The 18536-nt window shown below is 47.8% G+C and overlaps 1 protein-coding gene across 4 annotated transcripts in view; it reads right to left on the bottom strand.

Annotated features, from left to right (window-relative positions):
• LOC119827270 (mitochondrial amidoxime reducing component 2) overlaps positions 1–17241 on the bottom strand; it is a 35781-nt gene extending 18540 nt beyond the window's left edge. Inside the window, exons 1-3 of one of the 4 annotated variants that reach the window (XM_038348754.2) lie at positions 17089–17241; positions 11459–11632; positions 1025–1193 (exon numbers count right to left, since the gene is read on the bottom strand). In XM_038348754.2, the coding sequence (XP_038204682.1) occupies positions 1025–1193; positions 11459–11625 (336 nt within the window). In that variant the 5' untranslated portion in view covers positions 11626–11632; positions 17089–17241. Of the gene's footprint in view, positions 1–1024; positions 1194–11458; positions 11633–11930; positions 12042–16413; positions 16737–17088 lie in introns of those variants that run through there. The other 3 variants (XM_038348753.1, XM_038348752.2, XM_038348755.2) reach the window with 3 other exon arrangements.
• Positions 17242–18536: the final 1295 nt, after the last annotated feature.

The following is an 18536-nucleotide window of genomic DNA, read 5'->3' as shown; positions in this document are numbered from 1 at the left end:
CCTCCCGAGGCGAGTGCCACCACCACCCGGCCAATTTTCTTAAATTATTTATGTATTTATTTGAGATGGGGACTAGACAGCCCTGGATGTCCTAGAATTTATTAGGTAGACCAAGCTGTGTTTGAACTCACAGAGAGCCATGGCCTCTACCTCAGGAATGCTAGGGTTAGAGGTATGCACCACCACACTGGGGGGCTGTTATTCACCAGCCTGCTTTCCTTCCTCATCACACAAGGAGGAGTCTGCTGCCGATGGAGGACATTCCAGCAATGGTTTCATTAGCACCAACCATCTGTCCAAAACCTACTAATCACCAGGAGATACCTGACGCTGCCTTAGGTGAGGAACATTAGTGACAAAGGAAATAAATAACAATATCACTAATAATATTATTTAATAATATTATTAATAATAGATAATCGTGCCTTGGCTTTGGATGGGAATCCCTGAGGGACTTAGTGGCTCGCTGTAGCTTTCCCTGGCAGGGGCTGCCTTGCTGGCCTATGACGCAGCTGTCACATACACAGGCAGCGAAGGTGGCCTGGAGAAAGCCTGCATCGGGAAAGGCGCACTTGGTCCCGGCTTTTCACCTTCATGTGCAGCCAGGCTTCTTCTCTTTCTTTCCTCTCTGGGACACAGTCTCACCTGGAGCCCAGGCTGGCCTTAAATTCACAGTAATCCTCCTATCGTAGCCTCCTGAGTGCTGGGATTCGGGGCATGAGCAACCACACTCAGCTTCCAGCCAATTTCCTCCTGAGTCCCCACCTCCCCACAAGTCAGCCCTGGCTCCGCCCTCTGCACATCTCCCTACCTAACCCTCCAGGCACCTCGGAAGTCCCAGCACTGAGACAGCCCTCAACCCAAGTCCCTCTCCATCCTTAATGTGTAGGTTGTGCCCTGGACCACCCTCCTGAACCACTGCCAAGGTTTCCTAACTGAAGCCTCCCAAAGGGCTCTGTGGACAGAGAAGAAAGCACGGAGGGCCCAGGGTAGTGGGTAGAAGGAAGGAAGACTGTACGCTCACCTCATAATTCTGGAGGTAGCTTTCAGAAGGGTACAGTTTCTTTGTTGTCCTTCCTTTCATGCTGGTATCAAACTGAACCAACCTGTAGGGTTGCGTCTTCAGGTAGTTGGTGAACCACTGGGCCACCTCATTGCCACAATCTCTGCCTTTAATGTCGAGACCGAATAGCCTGGGAGGGTTGCAAGAGAACACCGGATTACTTGTGTTGGCACAGCGAATACTCCAGCCAGCTGCTAAAGAGGTCTTCAGAGAGGGGCCAGGAAAGAGCAGAAAGTCCAGCAAACGCTCTGGGGAAGAGCTCTCCAGTTCCCATGTCTACGAATCACCTAGACACTTGTTCAGACGCAGACTCTGGGCCACTGGGCTGGGGTTGGAACCTGGAACTTTGCGTTTCTGACACACTTCCGGTCACCTATGTGGCTAAGCTCCTGGACCATTACAAACACCAATGATTTGGGTTTCTTTCCGAAGGGCGGAGGGTTGCCTGGAGCAGGTGCACCTGGTTCAGATTGGTCAGTATTCCCTTGGTAAACTTAACACTTCTGCCTCTCCCTCTGTCTCCCGCTGTACACCGGAGCCATACACCAGAGATAAACGCGTTATGCCTACCTACTGGGAGGGGGTGAACACAGATGTGACCATACCGTGCTCTGCTGTGCGCCTGGCTTGCTTTAAATTGACTTCTCCATATTAGCTGTTAAAATTGTGTGTCTTTCGCACACAGATTGATATGCAAATATTTCAATCTAACTTCATTTCCTTGAATTATATGACACTGACTTTTAAAATGAAACTATACTTGATTTTTTTCAGTGATTTCTAAATGTTATCAGTTTGATATCCACCATCATCCATTTTTAAAATACACAAATAAGATTTTCTCTAAACAGACCAACTACTGTCGTTATTGCTGCTGTTTTTGAAACACGGTCACTGGTAGCCCAGGATGGCCTTGAGGAACTTGCTATGTGGTAGAGGCTACCCTTGAACCTCCTACCTCTCAGTGCTGTTCCAACATGCTGAGAAATGGTCGAAACACATATGTACATTCAACTTTTCTTACATAATTTTATACTGATATTTGATAATTTGATAATTGATCTCTTAAAGCATTTCCCTTGAACCGATAAAATTTTGTTTCTTAAGGACACATATGTGAAAGAATTTGGGAGAGATTAAATTATATTTGAATTTTTGATTTGTAAATAACTGATTATAAAAAAAATGGGTATGTTGTAAATTTTTGGTGATCTCTAAAGATAAACAGCAGATTTCAGTTGAAATTAACTTAATAATGAACCCTAAGAATATCCACGAATCTTACTTAACTCCAGACAAGGCTTAGTATCAATTTATTTCTCCTCACTCCCCTTAAGCAAGGTCTCACAATGTAGCCAAGTGGTGAGAATTTCACAATGTTCCCCAACCTAGCTCCAAATTCACAATCCTCCTGCTTCCACCTCCCTAGTGAATCACCAAGCATATTTCCTTCCTTTCTTTAATAGCCCTGAGAACAAGGAGCAAGGAATGATTGTCTACACCTCTACCTCCAGAACTCCAAAGGCTGAGGCAGGAGGATACTGAGTTCAAGGATAGCCTGAAATATATAGCAAAACCCTACTCACTGCTATTTTGAGGGAAAGGTATTGAGAAAGGGTCTCACTATGAAGTCTTGGCTGGCCACAGACATGCTATGCAGACCAAGGTGGTCTCAAACTCACAGAGATCCACTTATCTTTCCCTCCTGAATGCTGGAATTAAAGGCACGTGCCACCACACCCAGCTACTTTTTAAATTTTAATATCCATTTGTTTATTTTTATATTTATTTAATTGTTTTGAGAAAAATATGGAACATTTAGCAAATCTGTGTTATTCTTGCACAGGGGCCAGGGTCATTGACTTTATATCATTCCAATTCCAGTAGATGTGTTGCAAAAGGAAGCATAACAAAGTTCTATTTTAAAAACAACCAACCAACCAAAACAAAACAAAGAAACGAGGTCTGGCTAGCCCAGTGGTGGAGTACTTACTTAGCATATATAAGGCCCTGGGTTCTATTCCCAGTACTATAATGGGGGGGGAGCATGAAAAAAATGGTCCCCAAAGGGGAGTGGCACTATTAGGAGGCATGGCCTTGGTGAAGTAAGTGTGGCCTTGTTGGAGGAAGTGTGTCACTGTGGAGGGTGGGCTTTGAGGTCTCTTGTGCACAAGCTTTACTCTGTGTAACAGTCAGACACTCCCTGTTGCCTTCTGGTCAAGTTGCAGCCAGCACCACATCTGCCCACACACTGCCATGCTTCCCACCATGACGTTAATGGACTGAACCTCTAAAACTGTAAACCAGCCCCAATGAAATGTTTTCTTATAGGAGATGCCGTGGACATGGTGTCTCGTCACAGCAATAGAAACCATAACTAAGATGGGGGGGGGGGCCTCTGGTGCAAACTATGGATTTAAGGATCTGGAGAAAAGTTTCCCCTGCCCTCCCACTCCATGAGAACTGCACACGCGCGCGCGCGCGCGCACACACACACACACACACACACACACACACACACACAGAGCCTGTGCAAATGCTGTGCCTGTGTCATTGGGAGGATGCCTGAGGTGATGTGTGCAAAGGGGCTCAACAAACACACAGAATACTCAGTAAAGAGTTGAACTTCTGAACTCCTGAAAACTCAGAATACTCCCCCTCCCAGAGCTGGGATTATAAGCATTACCACCACAACCCCTGTTGTCAAATCTCGACACCCTTCTGTTAAGGCCCCTTCTAAGGTCCCTTCCTTCTAGCAGAAACCCTTCTTGGAGCACTGTTTGGATCTATACCTCCAGCCATGCTCCTAAAACTGCAACCACTCTACTCTTCAAAACAGATCCCATGCGCTACGGACCAGCACCAAGGTGTCCTCCAGCTCCTTCAGAACACCACCCACATGTAACTGCACGCACTTCCGCTCCGTACTACCCACCCAAATACAGGAGACTGGAACTGGCACTTGGAAAGGGTACCTATCGTGGCAAGAGGATGCCGATCAACCAGCGTCCTTCCAGCTGATACCAGGCATTCTTCTACCAGGACTGTGCCTGCTACTGTTGCTGCTGCCAAACAAAACAGCTATGTGGTAAGAACTAACCCCAGGCTTACCCAACAGACCCTACTCTGAGGAGGTACAAACCAGCACCCTCACTTTAGAAAACAGTTTGGCATGTCTAGTGCCTCCTGTTTTGTATATACCTATAATCTAAGAACTGGGGAGTCAGAGGCAGGAGGTTGATGGGGAAGCTGACCAATCCCTTGTCTGAGGGGTGTGACCCCTCCAGGGCACAAAATACCTTTAAAAGATCCGTGTTTGTTTGTTTTGCCCTCTTGGTTCCCTGCTCTTCCCTGGAACTCTGGCTCTGTAAGTTTCTCCCATTTTCTCCTTTTATTAAAGCTGAGTATTTCATATAAGGCTAGTTTTGTTATTTCCAATTGCCGAGCAACCACGCCCGCTACAGGAGGTTTAAGCATTTGGACCAGCCTGGGCTACACAGAAAATTCTAGGCCAGTTTGAGCTACACAGTAAGATTCTGTCTTTAAATAAAAAAAGTAAATAAATAAATGCTATATGTCTACTGGTCTAAGTAGCCTATACTTAAAATCCATGCCTTGGGGCTGGCAGGACGGCTCAGCAGCTAAGGAGTTATGGACAAGCTGCTCAATCCCTGGGATTCCACAAGGTAGAAGAGAAGTGACCTCACCCAAGTTGTCTTCTCAGAAGACACAATGAGAATGTCTGTAAGGGGGCTGGAGATGACTTGGTGGTTATGAGGGTTTGCTGCTCTCCTGGAGAAGGGTCAATTAGCTCAGCATGGCCTGAAATTCCAGCTCCAGGGAACCTGACACACACACAGGGAATCTATACTTTCTTGAGGGGCACCTACACCATACTCGCCCACAGAGACACACACACATCACCAAAACTAATAAACAGAAACCTTAAAGAAGACTCACAGAATACTGTTCATATCATATAAGCACAAAGAAAAGAATGAGCACACAATTTGCCACAGACTTACACAGTGGAAGCCACACGGTGTTGGAGAAACAGTCCACACAGTGGCTAATGGTAGGACAGGGGTGACTGATGGCTGGGGGCTCCTAAGCTACCTGAGGCCAAAGGAGCCAACCTCAAGATCAGAGGTCTGGACTCTAGTCCCACAAACCCCAACCTCCAAGGAAGGGGCAGAGGCTGAGGATGAGTTGATCGATAGTCAACAATTTTATCAAGGATGCTATGTAATAAAGTTTCCATAAAAGCCCAATGGACTAGGTTCAAAGAGTTTGCCAACGCTGAACACCTAAAGGTGTGTAAAGGGAGGCACATCCAGAAAGCACACGAGCGTTCAGCTCCCTACCTGTTGGGTTCATCTCACCCTTAGCCCTTAGAACATCCTTCACAAACACTCGGCAAACACAATTCCCAGTTTCTAAGAGGCACTCTAGCAATGAACAGAACCCAGGGAGGGGGTGGTAAGTCAGAGTCAGGCTGCCACCCTCATCGTCCAAAGCTAGGAATAGTCTAATGGGACCAAGCCCTTAACCTGTGAGAGCCAATGCTGACTTCAGGCAGATGGAGTCAGGATGGGTTGCTGGGCGCCGGCTGATGTGCGCTGGAGGAGGTTTGCTGGTAGAGGGAAATACAGACTCACTGAGGATGCAGAGGTGACACACTCTGTATTACGGAGTGAAAAGCATGCCTCTTGCCTTCCATGGTGGCTTGAATGAGAATAGCATCCACAGGCTCATATGTTTGATTACATGGTCCCCAGTTGGTGAAACAGTTCGGGAAGAATTAGGAGGAGTGGCCTTGTTGGAAGAGGCATGTCACTGAGGGTGTGGGCTTTGAGGTTTCAAAAGCCTGCACCAAAAGCCTGCATCAGCCAGGCGGTGGTGGCACATGCCTTTAATCCCAGCACTCAGGAGGCAATGGCAGGCGGATCTCTGTGAGTTCGAGGCCAACATGGTCTACAAGAGCTAGTTCCAGGATTGAGCTTGATCCCTCCGCTCTCCCCCGACCTACTGAGCAGAATGCAAACTCTCAGCTATGCTCCAGCACCATGTCTGCCATGCTGCTGCCATGCTCCCCACCATAGTGGACTCACCCTCTGACACTGTAAGCCCCAACTAAACACTTTCTTTCATATGTTGCTTTGGGCATGATGTCTCTTCATAACAACAGAAAAATAACTAAGATATCTTCCTATCTCACCAACTGTTTTTGTTTGGTTTCTCTGTTCAGTTGCAAAGAAATAAAACTTCAGTTAGACTTTTCAAAATTGAAGCTACTATTTTTTTTATTTTAGGGAAAAAAGATGGACAACTGCCACTTCTGCACATAACAATTATACCTACACACACACATATATATACATATATATGTGTATATATATGCCAAATTACATATAATAATCAAATGTTACTTAGCTAGTCTTTCTTTAAGTTTTTTTTTAATTTTTATTTATTCTTATAACTTAGTTAGCTTTAAGGCTAGACTTCAAAGGTTTTTTGTTAGACCAAAGATAATTTCTTCCTTCCTCTTCCATTAAAACATAAGCATGGGACCAGCAAGATAACTCAAATGGTAAAGACTATTGCCACCATGCTGAAAACCTGAGTTCAATTCCCAGTCCCCATGTGGTAGATTAACCAACTCTCTCAAGAACTGATTGCCAGGGGAGCCTGCTCCAAGATCAGAAGTCTGGATTTAGCACCACCCCACTCCCCTTCCCCTGCCTCCAAGGGGCAGAGGCTGAAGATTGAGGTGATCAATAGCTAATTATTTTTATCAATCACACCTATGTAATAAAAGCCAAATAATTATTTTATCAATCACACCTATATAATAAAAGCCAAAAGGGCTTGGTTCAGAGAGCTTCCAGATTGCTTAGCACACAGTGAAGCTGGCTCGAAGGAGGTGAGCCTCCTCCCCCATTTCAGACCAGAGCATGAGTGTCTCAAAGCGCCCTGGGGGCCCACTGTCCTGGGACGTGCTGCCCCCTTCCCTTCCTCTATGGTAGCGAGGGAAAGCACTGTGCCCTCAAAACAGCTCAAGGTAAACCATTCCCAACACTTGCCACTGTTGTTTATCTTGCAATATAAAAGTATAGGCAAACGGGAAAGAGAAGGCCCAAATTCAGCCCCAGAGAAAACACTCAACTGGGAACTCAGCTGACTGTCAGAGGTCTCTGCTGGGTGAAGGACCCCATTTGATGACGTCATCTCCATCTGTTGCTCCTTGATCTTGTACTTGGAAGCTCCACCTGGGGGAGGCTCTGCTCTGCCTGGGACTCTCTATTGGAAACTCCAACTGACTGTCTTAAAGGGGCTTCCTGAATTGGTATCTGCTGGATGTATGGAGCACCCAATTCGATGATGTTTTGCTATTGTCTGTCTATCTATCTGTCCGTCTGTCTGTCTCTTGCTTTTTTTTTTTTTTTTACTTTGGCTTGACATATACTTGGTAAACTCACTCATTCAAAATCCAGAGCATGGCTGCCACAGATCGTCCTCTGGATGGTGCAGAGCACGGTACCCCAGAGGGGCAGCCATGCTCAGAGAGTACACAGGGGCTCCACCCCCCCCACACCTTGCCCCTACCCACTTCTTCACCTGCCCTCCTCCTCCTGAGCCTTGGAGAGTACTTTCTGCAAACAACTGGCAAGCGGTGTTTGCTGAATTTCTGTGAGGCATTCTGAGGAACTGAACCCAAGAAGGAGGCTGTGGGAGTCAAGTCACAGTTGGTGGGTCGGAGGCTCAGGTAGCTAACTACTAGCTCTAGCTAGCACAGCTACTAGTGTCAGATGTGGGAGGTGTGGGAGCCAGCCTTGATAAGCTAAGTATGGGCAGGTCACCCAAAGGAAGTTCTTTACTTCCAACCATTATCACCTGTCAGAGTACCACTCAGCCATCAATAAATTTAAATGGAGGCCTGAGTCTCAGCAGTTTACCCGGAAGCAATACCTGACTGCAGAAAGAACCACAAACTGAGATTACCTGAGCACCACTCAAAAATAGACCAACCAAAGGAAATGCCCAGCATTCCAACCGCTATAGATAGGATTACCTGCCAGCACACACACATCAGATACTCCTAGACAAATGTCAGCCAATCAGGGGACTTAAAACCTCAGAAACCCCTCATCCCCACCTTTACTACTATAAAAACCCAATTCTAACTGGGCTTGAGGCTCTCTGTTTATTCCAATATGTTGGACATGCGGAGAGACCAAGTTTGCAAACTTGCATAAAATAAAGGCTCTTTGCTTTTACATATGGGACTCGGTCTCCTTGTGGCTTTTGCGGGGACTTTGTGGATTTGGGCATAACAGGAGGCATTCTCAAGAGACCAATCCTTACTCTGCTGGAACTGAGGCTATCTCCTGGCAGATGGTGTTAGATTTGGATTGTGGGACACCACCTGATGTCCGCTGGAGAACTGGTCATTGGGGGAGAAAACACCCAAACATTTGGAGCCCAGCTGAGGTATCATGGCCACTGATGCAAACCACCCACTTTCTTTCCTGTCTCGTGTGACCCTGTTTCTTTTCCCTGGATTGGACTGTCTGGATTCAATGTCATTTTTCTTGTTTATTTTTAGGGGGGAAAATCTTAAATAGTTTAAGAAGTCAATCAATACTTGTGTACCTAATTTATCTGGACTTAAATTTCAAGTTAAAATAAGCCATTACTCAGCTAGTCTTTAAAGCTAGACCCCAAAGACTATTTGCTACGTCCGAAGTTTTCTTTCGTCCCCCTCCCTTCGAAGGCTAGCAGCAGGCCCTTTTCATCATGTAGGCCAGGCTGGTCTTGAACTCATGGGCCTTCTGTCACCACACACGGGGCACATGTCACCACACCCACTTACACACGACATTTTCTGATAACCACCCAAGACCTGCAATATCGAGAAACACTACTGGCCAGTAACTGCCCTAAACATTTTAACACTGGTCTGGAGAGAGGGCTCCATGGTAAAGGCGCTTGCCGCCAAGCCTGACAACTTGAGTTCAGTCCCTGGGACCCACATGGTGGAAGGACAGAACTGGCCCCCTCAAACTGTCCTCTGACCTCCACACCATCTCTTTCCCACAAGGTCTCTTCTATCCTTGGCTTCCAGGGAGCATCTGAGCCTCCCCAGAGCAATCTGTGTGAACAGGTGAAGACCTGTGGAGAGAAAAGTGGCTGTGGATGACAGTGAGCAGGCCCCACCCCGGGAACAGACACACCCATCACACACCCACAAGTTCTCAACTACAATATAAGCGGCATGTTGATTTTTCTCTTTAAAACCGGTCATTTGTGGAAACTGTTTCCCCTCCTGCACACAGGGAATAAAAGAAGACTAGGAGGTGCATGGACTGAACCCCAGCCACTCACTGATCTGCTCCCCTCCCTGTCCTCTCCCTCACTCCCTCCCTGTCTCTCCCTCCCTCCCTCCCTCCCTGTCTCCCTCCCTCCCTCCCTTCCTCCCTCCCTCCCTCCCTCCCTCCCTCCCACCTCCCACCTCTCTGTGGGACAGGGTGGGGGATCAAAGTCTGCTTTCCTCCTATGTAAGCTGAAACTAGGGATGTTCATCTAAAGGCTCACTGAGACACACTGCACTCAGCAAGGAATTGCTTTAGAATTTGGGGAGTTAGGAAGCATGAAAGATGGATTTCAGCTCTGACGTTCGGAACGAACATGAGACTCTTCTATGAGCCCAAGTGCCTTTGGATTGTACCTGTTTCCTCGGGGTTGAAAAGCTAGGTTGAGGCACGGTACTGCACACCATTAATCCTAGCACTCAGGAGGTGGAGGCAGGTGGTTCTCTGTGAGTTTGAGACCAGCCTAGTCTAACAGAGTTCAAAGCCAGCCAGAGATGCACAGTGAGACTCCCTCTCAAAATAGAAAAAAGAAAGGAAAAGAAAAGAAAAGAAAAGAAAAGCTTGGCTGAGGGCTGAGTGCACCACTCAAGGGCAGAACGCTCACTTAGTGTGCCCAGAACCCTGGTTCTAACCCCAGCACTCACCTGGTTACCAAGGGACCCACAACATTGCATCATCCCACAGCAAACACCTAAGTTTCTGTGATTTTCCAGCATCAAAGAGCAAAGCCTCCCAGCTTTAATCTTCAGTAGCATGCATGCATGCACATACAAAAAGAAAAAATAAAATCTGGCAAGACCCAGCAGGACATAGGTCATTGAGAGAGGGCCCACATACAATCAGATGCCAAGGCCTGAGGCCTCACCCCTGCCTACGCTCACACCCCGCCCTATGTCCTCAATCTCAGCGGCACACTTCAGAGACTGGAAAGTTCCAGTGTGTTCCTTAACCAGCTCTGAGCTAAATTGGTAAAGTCTCCAGTAACTTCTCTTGTGGCTAAGAACTCTCAACAATGTCTCTCCAAGGGCCAGCGAGCTGACTCAGTGGGTTAGGGCACTTGCTGTCAAACCTGAAGATGTGAATATGATCCCCAGAACCACAGGGTAGAAGAAAAGAACGGACTCTTGTAAGTGGCCCCCTGGCCTTCACACCCACACTGTAGCATGTGTGGGCATTAGGAAATCAACCATTTTACACTTGGGTCAGCCACACGTTTTACTTCCCTGTCTTGGAGGCCTTGGAGAAGGGAAATCCACTCCTATGGCCAGCTAGAGACATATTCCTAGCAACAATAGTCTTGGTACACACAAGCATGACTAGCAAACCCTCCTTTATTGAGTCCTTACCTACAGGAGGAGTCAGGACTATAAGCTACACAGCTGTTATGTCCTAACCCCCCTGCCCCACACCACTGAAGTTATTCTAATCAGGCAAATGAACCCTGCTTATTAACCCCTTGCTTTTTCCTCCTTCCTGCCGAAGCCAAGCAAAGTCCCTAGGCTGCAGTTTCTCCTTCCTTGTGACTCCTCTGGCCAGCCCCGAGGCTTCCGTGTTAGTGCTACCTATGTCTAGGCACCCATCAATGTAAGGGATCATTTCCCTGTGTGACAGTCACCTGCAACTCTTTCCATAGCTCAGCTGGGACTGTGACAGCCTAGCACACACAAAGCTCAGGGTTCAATCCCCAGCACCAGACAAACTGAGCATGGTGGTACAGGCTTGTAATCCCAGCATTCAGGGGGGGTAAAGGCATAACGGTCAAAAGCTCAAAGTCATCCTTGGTTATGTAACAAGTTGGAGGTCAACCTGGAAGGTCAGACACCCATCTCCAAAGTAAACAAATAAAAGCTAGTCCTGGACACCCTTAACGGGTCACTCACAGTTGGGTGACAACCCTGTAGATCAACCGCCTTTAGCATTTTCCTGCACCAGAACCTTGTTCTGCAGTTCTAACATGAATCATAACACACGAAAGGAAACGGCAGGTCCGTTGCAGCTTCCCCACTGCCCCCGAGCAGCGCACCTGCAGTCGTGGATCTTGTTGGAAGACGGCAGCTTGATAGGCAAAACCATCGGGTCCATGCCTGGGGCTTCGAGAGTCAGATAGTTGTTCTCCAAGGTGATGGAGACCAGCACGAGGCGAGGCTCCTGGCGGGCAGTGACCATGTGTCCATCTTCCTTAACTACCATCCAGAACCTGCAGAGAGGCAAACAGGTATACTCTCAGAAAGTCTTCCCCGACCCTCATGAACTTCCTATAGCTCTCCCTCATGTCGGAACCATCCACCCATCCTGCTTGGAGAGCTGATGGCAGATCCTGCAGGTCTCACTAGACCCTTTTGTTGGCCTCAGAAGGAGCGCCCTCCAGCCCTTGGGCGATGTCCTTTGTCACCTTAAGAGGCAGCAAGAAGCCCTCATCAGATGCCAATGTGTGGTCCTAGATTCAGTAACTCCCAGCATGCCCCATCCCCAGACAAGACTTGGTACCTACGTACTCAGGCAGACACTACAATCTCTAGTCCTTCTCAGCTCCCATCCACCCAGAACACCCTCTCTGCTTTAGCATTGTGTAATGAGTTGGAAACCAAGGGCTGGTGTTAGAAGTGGGAGTGGCTTCCTGCTGATTGCTGTGACAGCTGCACTGAGAATCCAACCTTGGGTTTGCACAAAACTGGTACAAGTTTAAAGGTTAATGTAATGGTTGGATCCACGGTCCAGTTGACAGGATCCTGAATTGCCTCTGGGCGCAAAGACTCATCCTAAATATCCTGTCTGCCTTCAGGGTACTTCTTTCATCTTGTGGACATAAATAATTCCCCGTGAACAAATGATCTGCTGTGTTCTGCTAAGTCTGAGAGAAAGGATGAGACCAGAGAGTGGGTTTTCACAACCAAGTCACCCCACCTTGGCTTGCGGTAAGCGTCAACACCCTGATTTTACAGTAAAGCATGGCAGATGGACCAGTGTCCAGAGCTCAGAATCCACGAAGGAAACAACGGGGCCTTGAATGATCGATGTAACAGTGAGGCTGAGCACAGGGCAAATGAAAAATCTCATTCAAGATAAAAAAAAATTAGCCAGCAGCATTGGGGTAGAGGAGGGTGGGAGCAGGAAGGCTAAGCCTGAGAAAGGAGATGGGGGGGAGTGGGAGATGAGAATGGGAACAAGCACTAGGTGACTAGGTAGAAGGGGGTCCCCTTTATCAAGAGGTGATAATTTTGTGCAGGAGAAATAGACAGCTGGCTTCAAGGAAGGGTCTGGACAGAGAAGGTGATCAAGTCACGGTTGGCTACTTAAGGACATTTACGAGGTCAAGGAAGGAAGCTACTCCCAAAGCAGACAGCGTGTGTTAGCATCTTCTGGGAGGACCTTGAACACCTCGCCGCTCAGGGAGCTGAGCTAAGGCGAATACTCCCAGAACACTAGCAAACAGCTCAGTAAGGAGGCACTGAACAGTACAGAGGAAAATCCAGACACAGATTAAAGAAAGGGGTTCTTCCCTCTTCCCCTGCCTTCCAGAAACACCAGTAACTGGGCTGCTCTCAGGGGCAGAAAACAAGTCATTAAGCAGAGTTCAGGCTGACAAACTTGCTTCTGAATATTAATCATTCTTTGATAACTAAAGCTCAGGTTCAAATTTTTTTTCAAACAAAACTAAGGCGCGGAGAGGTTAATTGCCTTTGCTCAAGGTCCCCTGATCCTGTACACTTCTTACGTTTCTGTAGCACACACGAGTTTCACGGAAAGAGTGAGTGCTGTTGTCGCCTAGATCTGAATTCAAAACCTCCAGAACAGGCTGGGTTTGTGACCCCAGACGACATATCATCCTACCTAACACTGGTTTCTTAGGTACGAGGGATGGAGACGTTTGTATCTAACACATAAAATCAACCTTAGACAGCTAACTTACAGGACAGATTAGCCCAATGTCAATCATACATTCATCTCACTGACTTTCCCGCCACCCAGGGCCATATCATCTTCAGAAGGTATTACTAGTGCTGAGTGTGGTGATGAGGACCTGGAATCTCAGCACTTAGGATTCAGGCCAACCCTGTCTATGCAGCAAGTTCAGGCCAGCCATAGATACCTAGTGAGATCCTCTGAGGGGGGGGAGGAGGGGGGGAGGGAGGAAGGAATTTCTTGCTCAAATCAAGAGAAATAATATATTTCTATTTATTTTATTGACCCCCTCAGGAAGCAGAAAAGCAAGGAGGGCAAAGAATACATTTTCTCTCTACCCTAACAATATTCACAAGCAAGTCATGATAATCTTAATGATGAACACAACATCCTCTGATGATCTGAAAAACACAGGTTGATGATAGTGGTTACCTGTGAGCAGTCCTCAAGTTCTTTTTTAAGAAAGAAAGAAAGAAAGAAAGAAAGAAAGAAAGAAAGAAAGAAAGAAAGAAAGAAGAAAGAAAAGCCAACAAACTGAGTTGATTTTTGTCATTATATTCTTAGCAACTATCACATTGTCTAACTTGCAAGCTCCCTGCCTCAGTCTCCTGAGTCAGCACAGAGGGATTTCTGTCACATGGCTGACACTTACAGCACATTGATATTCTTACCGTTCATCAAAGAATGGAGCTCAGCACTACACTCGATTTATTTTGAAATGATTAGTTCCTTAACTAACAATGAGGAAGACACAAACTTCAAAAAATTACCAACTTTTAAAATCATCTTCTCTTCAGGAATTTGCTTGTATGAAGAAAAGCAACATATTGGTCTAGCGTCAGAGTACAGTCTCAGTCTCGTGTGAAACTGAGGAGTTTTAAAGAAAATCTTCACATTAACCTATGTGTGAAGATAACTTAAACCTGACACTCTTGAAGACAGACATATGAAGAACTAGGTTGACTTCTTTGATTTTTTTTTCTTCTCTGCTTCCTCCTTCTCTTTTTCTATTTCAGTTACCTGCAATTCAATTTCTTTGGCACTAAGCATCTTCAAAGGAAGGAAAGAAGCCCGGGCCAGCCTCCCCGGGCCAGCCTCCTCGGGCCAGCCTCCTCGGGCCAGCCCTCATCAGCACTCAGCTTCAGCACTTCCGGTGAGTTGGACGATATCCAGTACCCAGTACCAAGGACTTTTCCAGTCTCAAGAACACGTTCTTATCCTTCATACTTTAATATACTTGAAACATCCTGCCTTCGCAACAGTGGCTTGTAAACCCTTTAATTACAGCAGAGGAATCACCTGGGGGAGATCAACATGCTACAAAAGTTACCTCATTCTTGGTGATGGGAGTTTATTTGCACAGGAACGGGACTCTCGGGAAATGAGAGCATTTTATTTGTTTCAGTGTGCAGGCGGTAAGTTTACAGCCCGGGCGGCCTTGACCTACGCCAACCTGGGAATGACCTTGAACTTCTGCTCCAGCTGTTTGGAGAGTTACCGGGCCTCGCTTCTGGGCTGGAGAAAAATCCAGGCTACGTGCACACCAGGCAACACTCTCTCTTACCGACAGAGCTAAACCCCCAGCCCCTCAGGAAAGGATAATTTAAAGCAAACAACCCCACTCCCACCATTAGAAACTTAGGAGGAGAGTGAGGGATAGAAAGGCTCATGAGTTGCAAAGCCCACATGTGAAACATCCAGATGGTATTTTCCAAGGTATCAGGAGGCAACATTTCTCTAGGCTAGCAGTCAAGTGTCAGTGCACACAGGTGACCTGGGATGAACATGGCCAATCTGCAAACTCCCTCCTCTGACTAGACATCGGAGCACGACTCCCATGTCCGCCACAGAAGACATCCTAATTATAAGAATGAAATCTGTGTGCTCAGCCTGGTGAGGACCACCCTCCTGTAAGAGAAGGGTACAGGAGGCATCATTCCCTTTGATAACATAAAAACCCAACCGGCTGTGGGGTGAGGCTAAGGAGCTGCAGATTGGTGGGGTGCCCTGCCACCAGGATCCATGTGACGCTGAATCTGCCTCAGGGAACCACTTTCCTATCCCTAACGATACCTTTTGAGTTTTGAGAAATTATCTATGTGCTCAGTTTTGCCCCTTGACCTAGGCTGTCCAAGAGTTCACCCTTAGCCCCAGTAACAGCTGGACCTGACACAAGCCTAGGCTGGCCCCTCTGGCCCCCCTTCAGCACAACCCTTACTCAGTCCGGCTGAGCCTGTTTCCTCATTTCTGTGTTTGTTCTGCACCAGGACAAGCTGTCTTCACTTTTCTTCATTCTAACCTCCTTTATGATTGTTTTTACACCCCCGGTTTGTGACTAGTCCCTGCCCCTCACAGCACCCCCGACACACACACCACCATCTGCTACCCCCTTCCCCCTACCCCACAAACTATGTAATTCAGCTCCTTACTCATAAAGTGGTCACGAGAACTAGAGGGAAGGAAGGACCCAATATTCTTTAAAACATTCAGCCAATGGCTTTTTGTATTTCTAGTATCCTACAGTTAGGAGAGCCAGGCAGACAACAAGGCTGGTCATGGGACAGAGGAGTCTTTAGTCCAGGGGTCCAGGATGCCCCAACCCACTTTTCCAAAACTACCTTAGCTAGAAGCATAGTCCTCGCAGCTAAAGGATCAAAAGATCAGGGAATTCTGGCAGCAATTCGAGTTTCTCTTGATAGCTAATCAATCATATGCGCTGAAAAGGGTGGGAGCCAAAATCGAGGCGCTCTGCTCCCGGAAGGCCTCCCAACTACTATTTTTTTTTTTTAACTTACAAACTACGGTTTCAACTTGAACATGCTCACAAATGTCCCCAGTGTGACAGTTGGTGACAATTCTTTCCCATGTGTGCGCGAGTTTCCCAGACGCAACAAACCGTTGCTTTCTTGACTTGTGGGGAGAATGCAGCTTACAATGTGGAACCCCTCTCTCGAATTTCACCATGCTTCGGCACACAAAGTTTGCACTCACCGATGAGCACCCTGATCGAGGTCTCACACTTCCGAGCCAGGACAGGCAAGGCCCTACCTCCCTCACCCATGCCCATATCATTACCTGTCGCGCACTTTGCCGCAGCGCAGTCCCATGTCGGTGCACTCGGTCTCGCACACCGACACCCCCTTGCAGGACTTGATCGGGTAGATCCAAACCTTCGACACGGTCCCCACCTGCTGCAGCTGCCGGCGCCGCCGGGGACGCCCGCGACGCCAGGCCACGGTCCCCAGCGCCACCGCGGCCAGTCCCAGCGCGGCGACGCCGAGCCAGGTGGACCGCGGCTGCCCGGGGAGGCCGAGGCGAGCCAGAGCCGAGGAACTAGCGGCACCCATGCTAAACTGCTCGGTGCAGGCCTGAGCTTCTGGGCGGCGGTGACGAGGCGGGGCTTAAGGCTCCGGGATGTGTGGGAGGAGCCAGAGTTGGCGCAGCCGCCCTGCCTGGGAAACGTCTGTGGCTGAAGTCGCCCCCGGTGGAGGAGCTGGCAGTCTTGGGGCGGTAACTCTTATTTTGCTTTTGTTTCCCCTCTTCACCTCTTCACCCCATCCTATCCCCACCCCCGTGCCATGTGACCTTCCAGCCCTCTACAGTCGTTTACCCTTTTGCTTCTAAAAGGAGCGCACTTAGTTGCGCGAGAAGTTGCACTAAGGAATTCCGCTGGACGAGGAATGAAAGATTCTGAGGGAGCAACTTTGGGGCAAGTCTCAGGAAGATCGCGGAACTTTCTCGAACGCTCACCGTAAACCTCTGCAGGTAGAGACAAGTCGACTGGAGCTTCTTCTAGCAGCGTGACCCAGGGTTACAGGCACATAGGCCACTTAAGACCCATCCTGAGGAGGCGCCAAAGAACTTTCTGAGCAGGATGTAAAAATCAGGCTGCGGTAAGGGAGTAGCTACGAGTTCAAGACCATCGTGGACTATGATACCCAGACCCTTATCAGAAACATCAATGATTAACTCATCCGTTGAAAGGGATCCTACAGATCAAGGTGCCGGCTGGCAACACTGAGAACTTGAGTTCAGTCCCGGGGACCACGTGGTAGGGGATGGGAGGGGAGTAAATCTTACACACATGCACACACGGGAGATACCTGCAAAAAATAAAATTAGGGTCTGGAAAAATGGCTCAGCGGTTAAGAGCAGTGGCAGCTCTTGCAGAGGACAAGGTTAGACTCCATTCGCTTGCATAGCGCCTCACAACTGTCTGTAATTCCAGTTTCAGAGAATCCAGCAACCTCTTCTGGCTGCTGCCGATACCCGGAACACTGCTCAGGCTTATACATGCAGGCAAAACACCCACACACTTAAAATAAAATTTAAAATTCTAAGGACTTAGAATTTTGAAGTATTCTTCTGTCTCTTGCACTGTCATCAGACAGCCTTAAATCTCTCGGCAGGAGTGTGCGTTGCAGTATTATAATGACCTATTTATAGGTCACCTCCATGACCTAGAGCAGTGGTTCTCAACCTTCCTAATGCTGCGACCCTTTAATTCGGTTCCTCATGTTGTGGTTACCCCCAACCATAAAATTATTTTGTTGCTACTTCTTAACTGTAATTTGCTTCTGTTGTTAATTATAATATTAATATCTGATATGCAGTATATCTGATATGTGACCCCTGTGAAAGGGACGTTTAATCCCTGAAGGAGGGAGTCAACCCACAGGACTGGTGGCTGGAATTAGTGCATTTCGAGTGGGGTGGGAAAGGTCATTCCAGCTGCTTCTTTGCCGGTTTGCTCTTTTCTCGTGCTAATTTTGCGAGGTTTCCTTGGCCTCACTCTGCCCTACTCTCCAGCATCTGGTGGCCCAATCCTGAGGAGGGGCAAAGCCCTCCCTGCCCACAAGCGGCTGTCAGAGTTCCCTGACTGTAAAGTCATGGCCCACAGTAGAGGTGGGCCTCCTGCTGGGGTAAGTGTCTCTTTATTTCAAACAAACAAACAAATTAAGATGGGTCTCACTGTAGCCTTGGCTGACCCAGAACTCAATAGATCGACCAGGTTGGACTCAAGTTCATGGGGACCTGCCTGCCTCTGCCTCCCAGGTGCCAGAATTAAAGGTATACACCATGATGCCTGGCAAAATAAAATTGATTTGTTTTTATTTTATGTGTATGAGTGTTTGCCTGTATGTATGTCTGTGTACCATGTACATGCCTGGTTCCTGGAGAAGCCAAAAGAGGACACC

Source organism: Arvicola amphibius, chromosome 12 (genome assembly GCF_903992535.2).
Source record: "Arvicola amphibius chromosome 12, mArvAmp1.2, whole genome shotgun sequence".
Classification (NCBI taxonomy): Eukaryota; Metazoa; Chordata; class Mammalia; order Rodentia; family Cricetidae; genus Arvicola; species Arvicola amphibius.
The sequence above is the reverse complement of the archived record's forward strand: the minus strand, read 5'-3'. Positions and strand labels throughout refer to the sequence as shown.